Source organism: Scatophagus argus, chromosome 18, assembly GCF_020382885.2.
Source record: "Scatophagus argus isolate fScaArg1 chromosome 18, fScaArg1.pri, whole genome shotgun sequence".
NCBI classification, from domain to species: Eukaryota; Metazoa; Chordata; class Actinopteri; family Scatophagidae; genus Scatophagus; species Scatophagus argus.
This window is the reverse complement of record NC_058510.1, coordinates 174153-194142: the sequence shown is the minus strand read 5'-3', so window position 1 is coordinate 194142 and position 19990 is coordinate 174153. Positions and strand designations below refer to the sequence as shown.

Genomic DNA, 19990 nt, shown 5'->3' with positions numbered 1-19990 from the left:
ACCAAACTCATCCAACCATGTCTTTATGGAGCTTTGCTTTGTGCACTGGGGCACAGTCATGCTGGAATAGAAAAGGGCCTTCAACAAACTGTTGCCACAAAGTTGGAAGCATAGCATTGTCCAAAATGTCTTGGTATGCTGAAGCATTAACATTTCCCTTCACTGGAAGTCAGGGGCCGAGCCCAAACCTGGTCTGGATACTTTTGTCTATATTGTGTCGCTATTAGCAGGTCTTAGCAGTTAGCATAAGTGATTAATGATTAGCAGATGTGTTTTGCAGGATAGCCAAAGCATAAACAGTCTAATGATGACAGGGTAAAGTCTGATTTAATTAACATAAAATAATCTCAACAGTTCATGTTGTATTATTTTATAGAATTATCTGTTGCCTATAAACAGCTTTTTGTGTGAATTATGTCTAACAGTACTCACTAAACTGTAGAGAACATGGAGCTGTGCTCTCACAGGTGCGAAAATGGTTAAATGGTTAACCATTGGTTAAACTGGTTGAAAGTGGATATATTTTTTTTTTTTCTGATATTTTTGTGTTTAAAGTTAAGTACAGTGAGAGTTTATGAACAGTTGCTGACTGCTGACTCATTAAGTAAGTGTGTTGCAGCAGTCTGGACTGCAGGGCATTTCATAACACTAATGATAAGACTCAGTCCCTGTTTTTGGCTGGGGACGAAGTTTACTTTCTGTTCCTGCACTGTGTACAGTGACTTGAGGAATCATTTGTCTGAAGACAGTTCTAGCCAACACAATGGGATATTTTCTGTCTCTGAATTTTTCTACCTGTGAATGTAATGAAATGTGCTAGTGCTAAATTTGTGGAGTTGTGTGTTCTGTGTTCAGCAGCATTTGTGGACTGGGAACCATTTTATACAGGACACATAAATAAACAAATGAAAGTTACAGCAGTTTTTCTTGATAATTTATATTCTCTTTCTATTAAACCAGTCAGTGTAATGCTACATTCAGCTTTATCATCTGAACTCTGAAGGAAAGAGAAAACGAATGTCTGTTCAGCAATTTGTTTAATTAATGTGAGCATTCTGACATTTTTTCATCTCACAGATTTCTTCAGTCAACAACTCTTTTATTCACTTTGTTTCATTAAGACACACAGTTCAGTTTCATGCTGTAGGTAAGTCCAACAGGTTTACTCATTCAATAAATAATCTCAATGACAGTAATATTAGCGATGAGCAACAGGCTCAATACACTTTCTGGATGTAGTGACATTAGAAAAAAGAAGATTGTTGGAGTTTCATATTTTTGATCAACCAGATTAGAAAATGTGGAGATTAAAAAACAGAGGACATAAAAATCCTAGTTAATTTAGTTTGATTTGTGGTTCAGCTTTATCTCAAAATAAATTAAGTTGAAAGATTTGTACATGACTTTTGAAACAACAGTTTGGGAAGAAATTCCTAAAACTGACTTGGTGTTGCTGAAGTTTTCTGGGGATCCTTTAGGAAGTGAGACCTCACTCACATGCGACCATCTCTACCCCAAATATAAAAGGCCATGAGATGTGGCTGAAAGTTTTACAATTTGAGGCCTATCAGAATCCCAGTTCTTAAATTTCATTCCAACCTGGGTACAAAATTTTTGTCCTGAAAGGGAAAAGCAAGAAAACTGCAAAGCAGGCCTTTTAAGAACATGAAAGTATTCCATCAGTGTCTTCAGAAAGTTTCTCACGAACCAAATTCCTGGTTCAGACTGAGTTTAGTCCTGATCGTCCACATCCTCTCAGCTCCTGAACACCCAGTTGCAGTAGTAGTTCTTACAGTGATAGTTGTAGGATCAGTAGTCATAGTGACAGCAGTGGAGGAAATTCTGCAAAAGGTAGTCATAACAGTGGTATAGGTGCAGTCAATATAGCCAAGAGTCATGGTAACAGTAGTCACAGTCATGGCAATACAGGTAGTGCTGCATCAGTAGTCATCGTAGCGGTACGTATTGGGGTAGGCGTAGCGGTAGTCGTAGCCATCAGCTCGCTCTGTTTTGGTTTGAAGAGGTTCGGGCTGAAATGACAGAGACTTGATGACTCCACCCGACTCCTCCATCACCTTTACCTCGGTGGAGTATGATGAGGAGGCATCGTCCATCAGGGAGGAGCAGCCAGAGAGGCCTGGAGGCTTGGGGGGAGCACAAGGCTGGTAAGATGGGAGGCCGGCGGGAGGCTTAGGACATGACTGGTAGGAAGGGAGTGCTGCAGGAGGCTTTGGGCAGGGCTGATAGGATACCTGAGGAGGAGAAAAAATACAGAAAGGTTTACCTCTTAGCTAGTTTGTTTGATTGTGCTGCTTTGTCCTTCAAGCTTGTCATTATAGAAAATCAGATGAAAACAGAATTAAAACTGACCACAGTCAGTGGAATTTTAAAATTGCAGATCTCACAGCTTAGAGCCCCAAGTCTGTCAGCCAGTTATGAGAGAGGAGGGCCCCCAGGTGTGAGCCCAGTCTGTTTTCTCCACCACCCTCCTCTAAACACACCCACTCTTGCTGATGTTGATGCTCTTTTCTCATTGATTCAGATCTGAGGACCTTCCTGATGAATTGTACTTACTTTGGTTGTCGTGGTGATGATAGTTTGCAGTGCTGCAGGGGACCCCGGGGGGTTGTTGGGGTAACGGCAGGGGTACTCTGCACTGTAGTAGTGGTGGTTGTCACTGTACGGGGTGGAGCTCTTCAGCAGGTCCTTCCAGCCTGCAGGAGGCTTTGTCTGAGGGTCAAAGGAGGAGGAGGAGGAGAGAGGAGTCGATGATGTAGTGGAGGAAGAGGAGGAACCCAGGACCGGGGCCACCCTGCACACAAACCATAATCTAGTTAAGACCTGTTTAGACTGCTAGTAAGTGGTTTAGATTAACATAAAATGTGGTTTAGATCTGTTTACACCACCAGGATCTTGTTTAAACCATTGACATATAAAGCTGGCCAAAACATCTCCATTTCCTCCCACTGTACAAAAATGAAGAAAAAATATCCCTGATACAAGTGCTCTGGTGACATCATTTGAAGCCAGAGTCTGAGCATAAGTGATCAGGAGGTGGAGCTGCAGTATTGAGTTTCACTAGGGAACCACCAAGCTTCACTTTTGGTGAGCCAAAACCATGTTTACATACAGCCAATGATTTAAACCTGTTAAAGATCTGGTTCAATCTGGGGCAGTCGTGGATCAGCGGTTAGGGTATCGGACCCGTAACCGGTGGGTCGCTGGTTCGATTCCCCGTACCGGTGTCCATGGCTGAGGTACCCTTGAGCAAGATACCTAACCCCCACTGCTCCCTGGGCACTGCATGCGGTCGCCCACTGCCCCAGGTTTGTTGTGTGTGCACGTCACTTGGGTGGGTTAAATGCAGAGCACGAATTTCGAGTTCCCTCCAATGACAAAATATGTCACTTTCTTTCTTTCTCTTTCTCAAACCTCTGTAGGAGTCAGTGCTCCATCATCTAAGGCTGTGTAGGATCTGAACCAGTTCAGAATCTGGTTTAATTCTGTTGATGCGACTAGGCCCTGGCTTAGAGTGTGTGTGAGGCAGACCTGGGGTCACAGAGGTCAGAGGTCATGGGATACGATGGTGAGGTCAAGTATCCTTGAAATTCGTAGCCGGTTCGGCCCATGTAAAGCCTGGGATTGGCTGATTTCTGAAGTGCAGACTGGGCATCCCCGAGCGCATTATGGGGATTATAGTAGGACTCTGGGCTCTGGAATGCTGGGTAATGCTGTGGGAAATTGGGCTCAAGGAAGGAGATTCTGTCTGATGGATCAACACAGGAGAGAAGGGCGGGCCCCAGAGCCTGAAATAGACCAAGCAAACAAAATTAAAAAAAAAACATACACAACATCAATATTAATAAATGTTGTTCAATAGTTGAAACCTGTGTTTCGATGAGTCGTCTCTTTGGTGTGTATGGCGGGGAGCTGACCCGTCTCTTCACTGAACTTCTTCTGGCTTCAGTTTCAGACTTTGACTCTGGTCTGGGATGATCATGAACCCCTTTGGCCTGAAGGACCACAAAAAGAATATTTTTGATTGTCAGGTTCAGGCTTAAAATAAGGTTGACCTTCAGAATCTGGTTTTTGACCTGTCAGTGCCTCTTTTAATCTGTTCTGATCTGGTTTCCAGGATATGGTTTAGACCTGCTCTGACTGTTAATGATATTAATATGTTTAGAAGTCCATTTAGTTTAGCCCTCTTGAGGCTGTTTGTACGTGGCTGAAACCTGTTTAGACTGGCAGGACCTGTTTCAGATCTGTTTTAGGATGTACTTTAGACCATTTGACATGTACTATGGATTTTTTGTTTGGCCCATGTCCCTTCTGCAAACATGGAGGGCCCCCCCCCCGTATAACCGTACTGCAGCCAGCCACCAGGGGGCAGGGCACATGTTTTGACTTCACTTTTGGCGAGCTCTCATGTCTGCCATCTTTAAATACGGCAAAATCAGATTCAAACCCAGTTAGGTGTCTAAGTGCTGGTTAGTGTTCAAGATCTGGTGTAAATATTCAGATGTGTGACAGCTAAATATGCAATATTATTTATCCAGTTAGCATATTTTAATTTGTTAGTATGTGCAGCATGTTAGCCTATGTGTGCTGTCTGATCTGATGAATCAGTAGAGAGTAAAAGTTGTGACCTGAAAGAAAATTGCCTTTCCGTCAACTCTCCAGAAGTTGGTGACTGGGTAACCGCTGTGACCGCGACACGGCAGCAATTCCAATGTGGCGCTACAGCTTGGACATAGTTTCTCTAAAACACAAAGAGTTTGGTCAGGTAAACATGGACGCAAGTGGAGCTTTAAAAGGTTCTGACTTTTCTTACTTTGCTGTTTCTGCCGGGCCTTATCACAGATGGCAGGGCGGAGCTGAAGTCTGGAGCCGTCAGGCAGCGTGCAGCCTCGAGAACAGACCACCACACCAAGACATGACTTCTTTAGGATCTGGCAGTTGTGGTTGTTGGTGTTTCTCATCGCCCAGCCAGAAAGATGTCTCTGAGCATTCTTATCTTCAGCTAGAAACGCACCAACAGTTAGCCGAAAGGTAGTTTAACATCTCTGGATTTTCTTATATTGAGCTAAAAATGAAAAACAGCTAGCTAAAACAGTACAATCACATTCCTTTAATTTAGCTGAAACTACCACATTAGCCCGAAGTCTTTAAGATTTTCAGGTACAAAATAAACCGACACAAGTGACCGAACTGAGACCTATCTTCAAGCTGTCTTTAAACCGTCAAATGAGTTTAGTTATCTTCATCCAAGGTTTTAGCTTAATAAATGGATAGGTTGACATGTCATAGCAGGAAAGTCAATTAAAATGGCTGCAATCCACTTAGAGGGAACCCTGGTGATGTGTGTGGTGGCTGTCACTGTTACTGGAACTGAGTCCGCCCGTGAGTTTCCTGCTGTGACAAATCAAACTACCTGCTGCATAACCAGTCCATCATCTGATAAGTTAAAGTAACGAGTTAGCTTTACCTGATGACTCTTTAAAAGAGTTTGGTTAATCTCTGTGAACCTTTTTTTTTAAAAATCATTATAGGAAAAAAGGACACACTAAAGATATGAAAATAACTTGTTAGATCAGTGTTGAGTTAGTTATCTGAGCACTATTGAGTTAGCTTGATGAATTAGCTTAACCAATCTGATAAATTAAAATGATTTGTCTTCAACTGGGTAATGAGTGGGATTACACTGATGAATTAGTTTGATAGGCTCCCTCTGAGAGGTTTTGTCATTTGGTAAACAAAAACAACAACAACAACAACGACAAGCTGAAAACACAAACACTGTTAGCTCAGTGTTCAGTTAGCTTAAACTGTTAGGTGTCTTGAACTGTTTAGTTATCTTAAATCTGTTTTCTTCAGCCAGGAAACAATAAACTAACCAACACTGTGAAGAGTTTCCTTAATAAATTAGCAACTGTTGAATTGATTTTGTCATGAATGAACTACTTAACCTTCCGGTTTCGGTCCGGGAGGCGGACACCCTCTCTATATTATTATCCCGCCCATCTTGAGCCGGGGTCTGCTCCGAGGTTTCTGCCTTCTAAAAGGCAGTTTTTCCTCTCCACTGTCACCAAGTGCTTGCTCAAGGGGGAATGTTGGGCTCTCTCTATTTACAATTTAATTAAAGAGTTTGGTCTAGACCTGCTCAAATTGGAAAGTGTCATGAGATAACTTTTGTTGTGAATTGGTGCTATATAAATAAACTGAAATGAAACTGAATTGAATTGAATTAGCCCTGAAATGACACATGATGTGGCCCTGCGATTGACTGGCGACCAGTCCAGGGTGAACCCCGCCTCTGGGATAGGCTCCAGCTCCCCCGCAACCCTAACGGATAAGCGGTATAGAAAATGGATAGATGGATGACACATGATGTGAAAATGATGGGGCATATGAGTTAGCTTGGGGAGTTAGCTCAAAGGGAGGGTTCATCTGCAGTTAGCCTGAATGAGTTAGCTGTGACTGACAGGTAAGCTGGTAATTTTTTGTAGGAATTACAAATGTTTCCCAAATATTAATTACAAAACTCAGCAATAATAAACACCAATTGTCTAGAAATCCAAGGGCTAAATGATTTAAAGACAAGAAAACAGAAGACATAAAGAAGAAATTTTGAGCAGTTTTGGTTTGTTGAGGGTCTTGTTGCTTTTCATTTCAGAATACTGAAGTTGAGGCTGTTACAAAATTTACTTTTGTGAACATGAAAATTTGTGAAGATAATAAAAAGATGTATAACAGTATTTCTTCTGATCTGCAAACATTCTTAACATATTGTTAATAAAATACATTGGGAATTCAAACAGTAACAGGATGAATATTTACATTCCTGTTTAATATTCATATTGATCAGAATTCTGTCACTCTGTCAACTAAAAAGATTTCATCAGGAAACTTTTGTGAGTTTAAATGTTTTTATGTTGGACGTGTGAAAGTTTCTCACCACTGTAGATAAAACGAACGTAACCATCTGTCCACTCCTGGAACGAGTCAAACTGCTTCGTGTCCTGCAGACAGACAGACAGACAGACAGTCAGAGAGACGAAGAGGTAGATCGACAGGTTAGTTGGTCTGTTGACCGGTGACCTCCTGACTGGTTATTGGTGTGGTTCATGTCTTGTGCTGATGAAGAATTAAAGATCAAACTGAGCTCATTTTAATTTCTTGAGATTATTTTGCCTTCCTTCCAGGAGATTTCACTCACAGCTTATCAACTGTTTTCTATTCGGGTTCAGTGCAGCCATTTAAAGCCTTTAACTGCTCTAAAGCTTTTGTATTTTCGTATCCGACAGGACTGAAGGATGGAGATGGAGAACTGCTTCAGGCTGTACATGTAGGTTCAGAAATCAAAAATGTTTAAAATAATAATAATAATGCTAATAATAATAATTAAGTTTATTTGTACTGAGTTACAAATTGCTTTACAACAAGCAGATGAACATAACATAAGATGCACAGAAATGTCTGAATTAAAACCAGTAGTTCAGCCCATGATATATGAATAAAAATTGTAAAATAACAAACTACTAATTAAATAGTAATAATAAAAATTAAAAGAAAAAAATGTTAGCCTTTCAATAAAAATAGTGCTTTAAAAGTTGCGGCTTTATTTTCTATCCTGGCATAGGATTATGCTGCATGCCGTCGTTCAGTCGGAGATATTGATCAGTGTGAGAGCTGACTCTGGGTCAGCTGTTCAGTCTGAGAAACTCACTGGTCTCACTGAAAACAAAAATATAAAAACCAGTTTTTACTGTTTGAGCAACAACAGAGTGAAGAGTTGAGTCAGCTGCTTCTCTCTCTCTCACACGCAAACACAACCTTCAGATAACCTTCAGGAAACAACTGTGAACTCTTCAATAACCTGACACTGCAGGAAACTTTTGAAATGCACAGAATCATGTGCATTAAATTCATGAAAAGTATTTCTAAAACTCAACTGAGCAGTGCAGATCTCGCACACACTGTTTTACACACACTTCAAATATTTTTAATGCTTAATATGAGGTTTTCTCAAACATACGAACATCCCACACTTATGGACAAACTGATACCAACAGTCGAATGAGCTATCAGTTTGTCCTGCTGTCCCTCTTTGTCCACAGCTCACACTGTGTCCCCTCTGGAGACGGAGGGCTGCAGACCCTAACCTTTCCAGTCCTGGTAGGTCCTGCTGGAGGGGAACTGGGGATCCAGTTCTGGACAAGAACTGAACAGTCTCATCTTTCACCTGCTGCCTGTGCTCACTGCTGATTGGTAAAGACAGCACACACACACAGGTCAGGTTGTGTGTGAGGCTGAGGATGTCAGCACATCTGGGCTGAAGTTTCACTCACTTCATTTTACTGTCACAATCTGAACTTTTAATCAGCTGAGTTTTATTTCATCGGGCTGATAAAGTGATCTGATTAATTGATTTTTAATTGAAAAGATCACCTGGTAAGATGGTTCCAGTTTTGTGTTCAGATTTAAATTAGTTAGACTTGTGTCCATGTGTCCATGCGTCCTGTGATGTTTCTGTAAGCTTTAAGCCCATGAAGCGACTGAATGTCTGAGAGCTGACAGTTTTTGGTTCAAAACTTAAACCAATTGAAATTAAAGGATTTATTTTTCAGCACATTCATTCACTGAATCTGTGGCTTTACCTCAGCTTTACCTCAGAATTAAAACATGAGGTGCAGGAAACGTTAATATTTCAATGAATAATTAACATGTGACATTTTGTCATTTTCTTAAATACTCTAAAAACTGCACGTGTTTTTGTTCGGGTTTGGGTGGAGGTTTTGATTTCTGCTGAGCTTGTGTTCAGAATTGGGTTTGAATATTGATTAACTTTTTTACTGTACAGCCCGGTTTATTAAACTCTTTTCCTCACTGTGCTGATATTGTTACAAATATCACCTGCCATGCCATTTTATGAATTTAGATTTAATGTTAAAGGACTTTTATTTAAAGTCATTTTTAGCTGCAATAATCAAGATTTTAAAAACGTGAGTCCAGCAGAAGTGATGGACTATAGATTCCAACCAAACTCTGAACAAATAATTAAATATTTAAGAAAATCACCAACTGTTCACTTTAATCTGTATCTTACAGTAAATAAAACAAAACTAATATTTAATGTTCACAGCATTAGGGATTGAGCAGAAACAGACAAACAAACTTCTTTTTCTTCATTGTGTTCATTTAAAGATTTTCTTCGGCCTTTTCAGACTGCGGTGGAAACGTTTTCAACACACATTTCATTTTAATTTATTTAGATTTTTTTCCCCTAAGATCAGCCAGCTGAAAAACAAACTCTGTGCAGTTTTTCACATACAAGAAAGTAAAAGAAATGCTTCTGTTAATTCTTATTTTAATTGTTTTTTTGTTGTTTTTTGCGGCTGATAAAACCTCAAAGCACCAGGCTGAGTGTAAACCGAACCCCAACGCCAGATTCACGTGTATTTAACGGCACGTTTGACTTGACGGTTTTCTGTTCAGTTTTATTTTATTTTCGATGGTCGTTGTGGATAAAACATCTTTTCAGTCTGAGACACGTGTGTCTGCTCTCCGACAGCAAAAAACACTTTCGGTTTGATCCGTTTCTGTTTCTTTAATTTTGAAATTGAAATTATTTGAAATGAGTCAGAATTTACAGATCATCTGGTTCGTCCGGTCTGTATCGATCAGGTATTGATCAGTTTGTTACCTGCGGCAGTTTGGGGTCGTTGATGTCCCACGTGAACTTCATCCCTACCGAACACACGCAGTCCGCCTCCTCGCGCTCCTCCGCCCGCGACATCCTGATCCTGATCCTGATCACGGTCCTGGTCCTGATCCTGGTCCTGGACTTGTCCCTGGTTCTGGTCCTGGTCCTGATCCTTATCCTGGTTCTGGTACTGGTTCTGATCCTGGTCCTGATTCTGATCCTCAAGGTTCAGTTCAAACTGAAGAGGGCTGACAGGAGAAACTGACCTCAGATCAGTCCGCAAAAACAAAAATAAATCCAGAAATTTACGAGATTAAGTTTTAATGTGAAACGTTTCTAACCGGAAGCTGCTCTGAGTTTATGACTTTGTGTGTAAAGTTTTAAAAAGAAAAGCAGAAGACAGAAAACGGAAAACAAAGTCCTCGCGGAGCGCGTGCTGCTCCGGTGAGCCTCAGGTACGAAGTGACAGAACAGGTGAGCGTGGAGCCACGAGCGCGAGAGGCGGGGAGGAGTTTGTTATTGATCCCGAATATGACTGTCGATAAAGTTATTGATCAGAGCGACGCTTCGGTATCAGGACTCTCCTGCTCTTCGCTCTTTATGGCGATCAAACGTTTTGATTGATTGGTGACGTCACGACAGACTTGAAAACGAAAAAAAATCATTATTTCGACTTACATCTTTAGTTTCATTTATTTATTTTATTATTATTATTATTGGTATTATTATTATTTAACTTATAAGGTTTTCTGCTGTAACCCCTTGACACACGTGGAGCCGTCAGTCCACACAGAAATGTGTGTGTGTGTGAGAGAGAAAGAGAGTGAGAGAGTGTGTGTGTGTGAGAGAGAGAGAGAGAAAGAGAGTGAGAGAGTGTGTGTGTTGTGTAAACACTTCAGTGTTTCTCCTAAAACAAACAAACTCATTAGTCATCCATTAGAGGACGAGAGGACGTCAGCATCTACCTGACGGCCTGCTCACCTGTCTGCCTGCTTAATTAACTGAAACATAATTATAAGTAAGTAAGTATTGTTATATCATAAGTATTTTTCATGAATGATGAAGTGATTTTAAACTGATTCGCACATCCTGAGCTAAAAGTTTGTGCTGTATACTCTAACGTGTTTCATAAGCCACCACATTATATTCTAAAATGTTTTTATCATCGCTAAATGAGGCGACGATGATGATCCATCCACTCAGCTTGCCTCCACTGTAACAGTCAGGTGATGAATCCTCTGAAACTCTTTAAAATCCTTTAATAGATTATAGTCATTTATTCACACCTTAATAAAAAAGCTGTCAACATTTCAGTTTAATCTGAAGCAAACTTCCAGTTCTTTATGCAGGTTTTCTCGGTGACCTTGAAAGCTCTTAAGCTGTGCATCTTATCCATTTAAGAAAGCAGAAATAAAGATTAATTCCTTTAATTTATCCACTGCAGAATCGAGAAAAAAATTTAAAATATCATCTTTTAGAAAGTCCTGTAGACAACAGATAAAACAAAAGTTTCTAAAGCTGAGGACGCTTTTTATTAAACAGTTAATAGTAATTAAATATGTGAACACTCAATTACAATTCAGTTAAAAATAAAACATTAGAAATAAATACTAAATTCATATTAAAGGTATAATATCTATCTATATATTGTCGATTCGGATGTAAATTAAATGTCCCCTCTGTGAGTTTTAAATGAATTAAAAATTCAATTCGATTTTAATTTATTTCTTTTTAATTAAACTCCCCGCTGCTGATTTTGGTTGAAGTGAAGCTGATATCCTTCCGCTGCAGCTGTCGGTACTATTTCCTATCTCTGCGCTTGCGTGGCCCGTCACCCTCTGATGAGTAAATTAGCAGCAGCTGTGCGCGCGGTTGTGCGCGTTCCCGACACGCCAAGAGGAGAGACACGATGGTAAATGAATTTATTGATTATTGTCCTCATTTCTGCTCTAACTAATCTATTTTGTCTTTGATTGATTGTCGGTCTGATGTTAAAACATATTTTGGGGACTGAAACGCGTTGAAAGATGATTGGTCGTCCGTTTAACTTCAGGCTGAAGGTTTTAATGACAGAATCGAATTAAAATCAATCAAATCAATTAGACTACAGTCTGAAACTTGTTTGTTCCTGGTTTTTTTTTTTTGGCCACCCCGTCACACACTGCAACCTGCAGCGCCACCTGCTGTCAGTCTCCAGGATGTGGTGCGTTTCATTCACAGGTTTAGACAATCAAAGTGAAGGAGGGAGAATCTGAGCAAAGTGGAGAACTGCAGCCATGTTTCTGTGGTTGACTTCCTGTGCAACATCAGACTTCTTGGCTATCTGGTTGAAATGTTCAGATGCATTTTGGTGCACAGAGGGTTATAAAAGATAAAATATTAATAATCACCGAGAATATCTCTGTTTTTATTTGTTTAATGATAAATTGTAATTAGAATTAGTTGGTTAGACTAAATTCTGACATATTTTCAAAGTCAAACGTGTGTGTGTGTGTCTGTGTCTCTCAGTTGGAGCTGAAGATGGAGGACTGTTTGATCCATGAAGATTCATGTAATCTGGTTTCTGTGCTTCGCCATGAAGGACTGTCCACCATCACACTCACCAGACTCGACCAACTGGTTACTAAGGTTACGGGGCTGAGTGGTCACCATGATTTCCTGTCTCTGAATTAACTGTTTACTGTTTGTTGCTGTTTACTGTTTATTGTTGCTGTTTGTTGTTGCAGGATCTGTGTGGTTCTGGTTTCAGCAAAGTCCTAGTTGTGTTGAAGTCTTTAGAGACCCTGTCAGACAGCAGAGATGACCTGGAGACCCTCATCGACCTCGGACTGACTGCTAAAGTAATCTGTTTGTCACTAATCTGTGACTGCATAAAGGAACGAGTGTCTGTTGAAAAGTGTTTGTTTTATTGTTTTCAGAAAAAACAGAAAGTTTTGGTCTTTATGGACTCTTTATTACCATCTGTTTTTTGTTTGATGTTCTTGTTTGTTTATTGTTGTTTGTTTTTGTTTAGGTGTTGTTGTGGTTTGAAGCTGTTCATGACCTGCTGACGTCTGACCTCCAGAAGAACTCTGCCCCCTTGCTAAGCCTCACTGAGGCATTCTATGACTACTTCCTGGTGAGGAGTCTGCTGGGAAATGAAGTCTCCTGTTTGCTAAACATATTGAGAAAAAATCTGAAATACTAAGGCAGAATTCGGGATGTCGGTTGGGGTATCGGTTGGGGGATCACTTGGCAGATCGGTTGGGATATCAGTTGTGGGATCGGTCGGGGTATCAGCTAGTATCGGTTGGGGGATCGGTTAAGGGGTTGGACAACGTTGAGAACTGACTCAAGAACTTGATTTGTAGCAGTTTGGGCTTCGAGAACTCTGACCAATAGAATGCTATTTAGACACATCCCTGTTGTTAAGGATGTAATCTCGCCTGTCTGTCTGCCTGTCTGTGTGTTTGCCTACGTGTCTTTCGGTCTGACAGTTGCTGGGTCAAGCTTCTCTCCCAGGTTTGCTTCTGCTTATCATTCAGAATTGATTCCCTTTGTGTCACGTGTAGGCTTCCGAACTCACCCGTCTGTCTCTCTACCTGTCTGTCTCTCAGTCAGTCAGCTGTCTGTGGTTCTTCTTCAGTTGGCTCGGTTTGCAATGGAATCACAAATCCACTTTCCACTGAGGCTGGAGGTAATCACATAAAGAAACCTTTAACCCCAAATTCTCTGTGTACTGGTCTCAACTGATCTGGACTGGTCTGTACTTTTCTGGTCTTTACTGGTCTGGTTTGTTCTGCTGCTCTGCGGGTTTCTGGTGTGTTCTGATTTGCAGAAGTTGTTTTTCTTGTTTCAGGCCATCCGGACGTTTAACAGCATCCTGGAGTCTCTGAGCAGAGAACAGAGGAGACTGATCCAGAATGACCAAAACCAGACCCAAATACTGTAATATACATTGAGTACACACTGTCTACCTGTCTGTCTGACTGACTGTCTACCTGTCTGACTGTTTACCCGTCTGTCTGACAGAGCCCAGATGGCAGCAGCCCTTCTGACAGTTGGAGGCGAGTTTTAATCTGAGCTCTAAGAGGCAGCTAAATGTCTGTTGTCTGTGAGGGAAAATTGTTTCTGCGCTGCAGGGGAATTTGTCACTGCAGTACTGCGGATGGCCACTGGGGGAGCTGGAAATGAGGCCAGGTGATGGTTTTGAAACCGTTCCATCACGCTTTAGGGCAATGTTTCCCAATCTTTTCTGAGCCACGGCACACCTCTAACATTAGAAAGACTGTGTGGCGTGCCGTCGGGCAAAAATGCTTGGATCAGTTGGCCGCTCTGCCCGCCACCGCACAGCGCCTGCCCAGAGTGTTGATCAGGTGAAGCCGGATGCCCCCCCCCCCCCCCAGCACAACCGACAAATGCCGCAGCACAGCAGTTGGGAATCACTGCTTTAAGGGATGTAAACGGGAAGCGTGATGTTGAAACGTTCAATCACATGACACTGAGCTGCGATCTGTTTGTGTTGGCTGATGCTTTAGACTACGAGCTGCAGGTCAGCCTGTCAGAGGCTCTGTGTCGTCTGACTCCCAGGAAGGACCGAGAGCAGAGAGCCAATCAGTGGTTCTGCAGAAGTGACATCATCAGTGCCTTCTGCAACATCAGAGACATCGACTTTGAAGTGGTGAGTGAGTGAGCTTTCTCTTCTCTTCGACCTGTCTCTCTCTCTGACCCGTCTCTCTCTCTCTCTCTCGCTCCCTCTCTGTGACCTGTCTCTCTCTCTCTCTCTCTCTCTCTCTCTCCAGGACTGTCGCCATTTCCTGAACTTTGTCAACCGTTGCCTAGGAGACCAGCGGAGGTGATGAACCTACATTGCACCTGGCTGTATGTAAACAGATGTGCAGCCTGCTGATGATTTTTTCCCTGCGTTCTGTCTGCCAGGGTCTACACCTTCCCCTGCCTGCGAGCGTTTCTGGACTCCATGGAGGTAAAAGCTTTAACATGAACAGCATTTCTCTGCAGACTCTGTTCCTCCAAGCGTTCATTATCTGTCTGTCTTCTTCTTCAGCTGTTTCCTCCAAAAGACGACAAACTGGAAAAGTTTTGGATCGATTTCAACCTGAGCTCAGGCTGTGTGAGCTTCTTCATCGATGACCCTCAGGTATGAGTACTGAGTAGTACAACTACTACTACTACTCTCCTGTTTCATCCTACTCTATTAAATATCAGATGTCTCTTTTATTTTCCCCTCTGGGTTTCTTCACGTGTTTCAGGGTTTCCTGTGGGGATCCGTCCACCTGTTGAAAGAGGAAGTGGATCATTACAGTCTTCAGGTGCAACAGGATGGTCAGTAACAAAGCATTTCTCTCTTTTTCCTGTTTCCTCACTTCTCATGGTATTGTGCAGTCTGGGGAGACAGACAGGTTAGATGATGTGATATCTGTATCTATTGATTATCTATTGATCGCTTCTCCACAATCATAGTTTCATCAGTTCTGTTTATTTTATCTTAAATATTCATTGATCGTAATTAATATTAACAGTGGCACTGATCATTTCTTCATCACCACAGTAAAACTTTCTGCAACTGCTTTCCCAGGATGCACTGCGGCACAGACGGTCCTGAGTGTTCGGCTGAACAATCCCATCATGCACCACAACAGCCGAGGTCAGACAGTGGAGCTGAAATTTCACTCTGAACACCACCAAGACCTGGAGGAGGCTGCTGGGAGAGTCTTCACGGTACCTGTCTGCCTGTCTGTCTCTGTGACTGGTTCGCTCAGTACTGGACTAAGTTTTTCAGCAAACCTTTAATGCTGCTGAGCAGCAGAGAGAAATGAGAAATGAAACCCCAGTGGGTTCAAAGTGGGTCCTCTGACTGTCCATCTTCTCTGTGTTACAGAAGGCAAAGAGCGCCCCCTGTGTGAGACAAGCAGATGGTACAGTCCAGGTGTCCCCCTCTGCTGCCAAACATGGTGGTAGAGCCTACAGCAGGAAGAAACCACAGAACAAGAGTCATCTGAAGAGTGAGTCCTTCATGTAAAGCTCAGAAACCTGGCACATGCATTTTTACTCTCATTCATTTGTCCAAACAAATTAAGATTTCATTCCAGAACCTGCCAAAATAAACCAAAACATGCAAAATCATGCAAAACCCTTTAGAGGTCTTTTAAACATACACTATATTGCCAAAAGTATTTGCTCATCTGTCTTTACATGCATATGAACTTAAGTGACATCCCATTGTTAATCCACAGGGTTTAACATGACGTCGGCCCACCCTTTGCGACTCTGACAGCTTCAATTCTTCTGGGAAGGCTTTCCACAGGGTTTAGGAGTGTGTTTGTGGGAATTTGTGACCATTCTTCTAAAAGCGCATTTATGAGGTCAGACACTGATATTGCCGTCCCCAAACTGTTCCCACAAAGTTGGGAGCATGGAACTGTCCAAAATCTCTTGGTATGCTGAAGCATTCAGGGGTCCTTTCACTGGAAGTCAGGGGCCGAGCCCAGCTCCTGAAAAACCCCACACCATAATCCAAAACCAAACTTCATGCTTGGCACAATGCAGTCAGAGAAGTACTGTTCTCCTGGCAACCACCAAACCCAGACTAGTCCATCAGATTGCCAGTTAGAGAAGTGTGATTCGTCACTCCAAATGATGCGTCTCCACTGCTCTAGAGTCCAGTGGTGGTGTGCTTTACACCACTGCATCTGACGCTTTGCATTGCACTTGGTGATGTATGACTTGGATGCAGCTGCTCAGCCATGCAAAGCCATTCCATGAAGCTCTCTACGCACTGTTCTTGAGCTAATCTGAAGGCCACATGAAGTTTGGAGGTCTGTAGTGATTGACTCAGCAGAAAGTTGGCTATGTTATATGGCCACTTCGTGGCTGAGTTGCTGTCGTTCCCAATCGCTTCCACTTTGTTATAAAACCACTGACAGTTGATTGTGGAATATTTAGTAGCGAGGAAATTTCACGACTGGACTTTGTTGCACAGGTGGCATCCTATTACAGCACCACGCTGGAATTCACTGAGCTCCTGAGAGCGGCCCATTCTTTCACAAATGTTTGTAGAAGCAGTCTGCATGTCTAGGTGCTTGATTCTGTACACCTGTGGCCATGGAAGTGACTGGAACACCTGAATTCAATTATTTGGACGGTGAGTAAATACTTTTGGCAATATAGTGCATTTAGACAGAAAAACCACCAGATTTTCTGATTTGTTCCAAATCATTTTCACCAGTGTCTTTTACTCTCCATAAAGTCAAAAAAGTTCACCTAAAGTTAAAAACTGCTGGTTCAAAACGAACCCACAGACATGAGACAGTTCCACCTGTCTGTCTGCCTGTCTGTCTGACTCTCTCTCTCTCTCTGTCTAGTTTTGCCTCTGTCGTCTCCGAGCAGTGAGGAAGACTCCTCTGTGCTGAAGGTAACCCAGCTGACAGTAAAGTCAAGTTGTCGAGGCTTTCATTTAAAAATCGTCTTCTCAGGCTGCAGGGAGAAGTACAGCAGAGTTTCTGTTCGATCAGATCAGAAACTCGACTCCTGTGTACGACTCAGGTGAGACGGACTCGCTGTTGGTTTGTGTGTTTTGGGGAGGCTGCGTTAGCTTTAGCAGTGAGTTAAACTGATGCTGCGGTAGGAGAACAAACAGGAAGTACTAAAGCTGATGTCAAACTTTGGGTTTCCTGTCCTGTCAAACTCTCAGTTGCCTGTCACTCGCCCATCTGTCTCTCAGGTGTTCCTGTGGAGGAGGAGCTGGACATCTCCCAGGTACAGGCTGAGGAAGTTGGAGGGAGCAGTTCTCTGTTGAGCAAGGTACGTTTCTTCTTTTGTTCCTCAATAAAACAAACACTTTTTCACCTTTTTTCTGTTTTTTCAGCACGTCTCCAGTTCTGACAGGAAACGAGCAGCTCCAGACTCAGGTCTTCATGTTTTCTTTGATCCTTCATACCCTCATTCATCTCTAATTTTTAAACATTTTTTAAACATTTTTTAATCTGAAAATCTTTTGTCTATAGCAGTTTGAATGGATATTGATGTTTTCTTCCCTGTTAGTAATGGTATATTTCCTCCTCACTTGTTTATCTACATAAGGCTACCTGTCAGACCAAACTGAGGGTAGCTCAGCCCTCAAGAGGAGGGCGAAGCCTCAGCCACTGAGGGAGGATCCAAATTCACCACTGACAGGTACTTTGATTTGATTAATCTTTTTGAACTGTTGCCAGTGTTTGAATTTGTTTATAATTTGGCGGCTCACCTGGCCAGAGGGGTCAACCAAGGGGGCGGAGTCACCAGAGGAGGAGGTGGGGCTAAGTGGAGGAATTGAAGATTCAGGTGTGAAGATGAAGGGGGCTCTTATGGAGTCGGGGGTGGAGTCAGACCTGACATCAGGCATCGCAGCTGCATTCAGCACCTTCAAAACACACCTGGAACAACATTTCACTGTCAGTGCACACTCCTTTCAAAAGTCATTGATTTTTGAATGTGATTATTATTTGGCTTATCAGTAGCTTCCATGGTCAATAAATGAAAAGTGTTAAAATGTTCGTAGAACTGCTGGCACAACGTTGAAGGTGAAGTTCTTCTGTCTTTAAAAGAGTGTCAACAACACGTCTCCTCGCTGCTGACAGCTGTCCATCAACACAGGTACCGCCCACCCCAACACAGCTGTCCATCAACAGCTGTCAAATCTCAGGTGATCTTTATAAGGACCTCCTCGGTCCTCCATCGGTCACACAGCCTGAGAGTGATCGACATGTTGTCACAACAATAAAACTGTGTGTGTGTGTGTGTGTGTGTGTGTGTAGGCTTGTGTTGCTGCAGAGGTTTCACTGCAGCGTCTCTGACCATCTGAACCAACTACAAGAAAACTCGACCAACCTCAACTCTGTAAACACTCAGATTCTGGTACTGACAAATACTGCAGTAATACTACAACTGTACTGCTGCTCTCACCACTCGTCTATGAAGTACTGTTAGAAATGACACTTTCTCAGTTTGTCAGAAAACAGTTGTGATCATAGTCATCACATAGGAAGGGAAAACCTTTTATGTTTTGCAAGAAAATTTTCAATATTTCAGTAACATTTTGAGGAAAACAATTCACATCACAGAGCTTTCATACCTGGTCCAGGACTGACTGCGTCCCACTTTGTCTCACAGAGTTTTTTCCAATCTGAGATGCAGCGACTGGGCTCCTTCTGTGACGAGCACCTACAGAGGTGAGTCTGAGCTGGTTTGGATGTGGCTTAAACTGGTTTCAACCCTCTGAACTTGGTTACAGAAACTGTTCAAGATGTGTTCAGACTGACAATGTCTGTTTCAAACCAGTTTAGACCTGTTCTGCCTTCCTGGATCTGTTTTTGTCTCCATAGATTGATTTCTTCAGAAACAGAGCAGCCACCCAGTCAGTAAAGAAAATAAAGAGATCAGAGGAGAAGGATAAAAGTGGAGCCCATTTGATCAGGAAGAAGATGGAAAATACTGATCACATTCAGAAGAAAAATGAGAATTAAAAACAACAGAATATTAACATCCTCTTCACCAAACTTCATTCATATTTTTCTCATTGTTTCCACTTCAGTTGGAGGATCCATTTCTTTGAAGGCATAAAAAGCAAATAAAGAATAAATAAAGACTTAGTTCAGTTTTCTTTGTTTTAGTGCGGTCATCCTATTGGCTGCAGTGATGCCAAATGGCCACAAGATGGAGACAAAATCACATGATGGTGCACTGTGCAATACTCAATACTTCAACAGGAAAAATCTGAACATTGTGAGGGATGAATATGTGAAATTTAGTTTGCAACAGAGTGAAAGTAACGAAAAGTACAAACTGAGATTATAAAGTGTAAAACAATTCCGGAAACTGAGAACAGATGAATTACAGCAGCAGAACCATAAGAACAGAATAACTGAAAATATTTAAGTTATTAAATACTGTACACAGCAAAATAAATATTAATATAAATTACACAGATGAGAGATCTGTGTACATCTATATGTATGGTGCCACTGAGGGGACAAAAAGCACCTTAGAAGGGCGGCACGGTTGTGCAGCGGTTAGCACTGTCACCTCATAGCAAGAGGGTCCCAGGTTTGAGTCCCGGTCTGGGCCCTTCTATGTGGAGTTTGCATGTTCTCCCTGTGCCTGCGTGGGTTTTCTCCGGGTTCTCCGGCTTCCTCCCACAATACCAAAAACATGCACGTTAGGTTAATTGGCTGCTCTACATTGCCCCCTAGGTGTGAGTGTGAGAGTGTGTGGTTGTTTGTCTTTGTGTGTTGGCCCTGCGATTGACTGGCG

The 19990-nt window shown here is 42.1% G+C and overlaps 2 protein-coding genes across 10 annotated transcripts; one reads left to right on the top strand and one right to left on the bottom strand.

The window, feature by feature from the left end:
- Positions 1-1022: 1022 nt before the first annotated feature.
- Positions 1023-10464, bottom strand: gcm2 (glial cells missing transcription factor 2). 2 transcript variants are annotated; one of them, XM_046371978.1, is made up of 9 exons: positions 10045-10464; positions 9704-9951; positions 6956-7019; positions 4832-5020; positions 4647-4759; positions 3888-4013; positions 3550-3806; positions 2575-2812; positions 1023-2252 (listed from the first exon to the last, which is right to left on the bottom strand). In XM_046371978.1, the coding sequence occupies exons 2-9, from the start codon at positions 9794-9796 to the stop codon at positions 1941-1943; spliced, it is 1392 nt and encodes a 463-aa protein (XP_046227934.1). In that variant the 5' UTR covers positions 9797-9951; positions 10045-10464; the 3' UTR covers positions 1023-1940. The 2 variants fall into 2 exon arrangements, with proteins under 2 accessions (XP_046227934.1, XP_046227933.1); XM_046371977.1 differs by having other exon boundaries at positions 9704-10464.
- A 1015-nt stretch (positions 10465-11479) lies between these two features.
- On the top strand, positions 11480-19329 carry LOC124049903 (synaptonemal complex protein 2-like). 8 transcript variants are annotated; one of them, XM_046372017.1, is made up of 25 exons: positions 11481-11615; positions 12212-12331; positions 12430-12543; positions 12717-12821; positions 13180-13204; positions 13300-13379; positions 13542-13630; positions 13715-13749; positions 14221-14363; positions 14485-14537; positions 14621-14666; positions 14748-14840; positions 14953-15025; positions 15279-15421; positions 15582-15705; positions 17065-17114; positions 17176-17245; positions 17424-17458; positions 17568-17610; positions 17783-17875; positions 17954-18132; positions 18240-18334; positions 18496-18595; positions 18851-18909; positions 19063-19329. In XM_046372017.1, the coding sequence occupies exons 1-25, from the start codon at positions 11613-11615 to the stop codon at positions 19100-19102; spliced, it is 2010 nt and encodes a 669-aa protein (XP_046227973.1). In that variant the 5' UTR covers positions 11481-11612; the 3' UTR covers positions 19103-19329. The 8 variants fall into 8 exon arrangements, 5 of the variants coding, with proteins under 5 accessions (XP_046227974.1, XP_046227973.1, XP_046227971.1 ...); XM_046372015.1 differs by having other exon boundaries at positions 17424-17503; XM_046372016.1 differs by lacking the exon at positions 11481-11615 and adding an exon at positions 11666-11906 and having other exon boundaries at positions 17424-17503.
- The last annotated feature ends 661 nt before the right edge of the window (positions 19330-19990 follow it).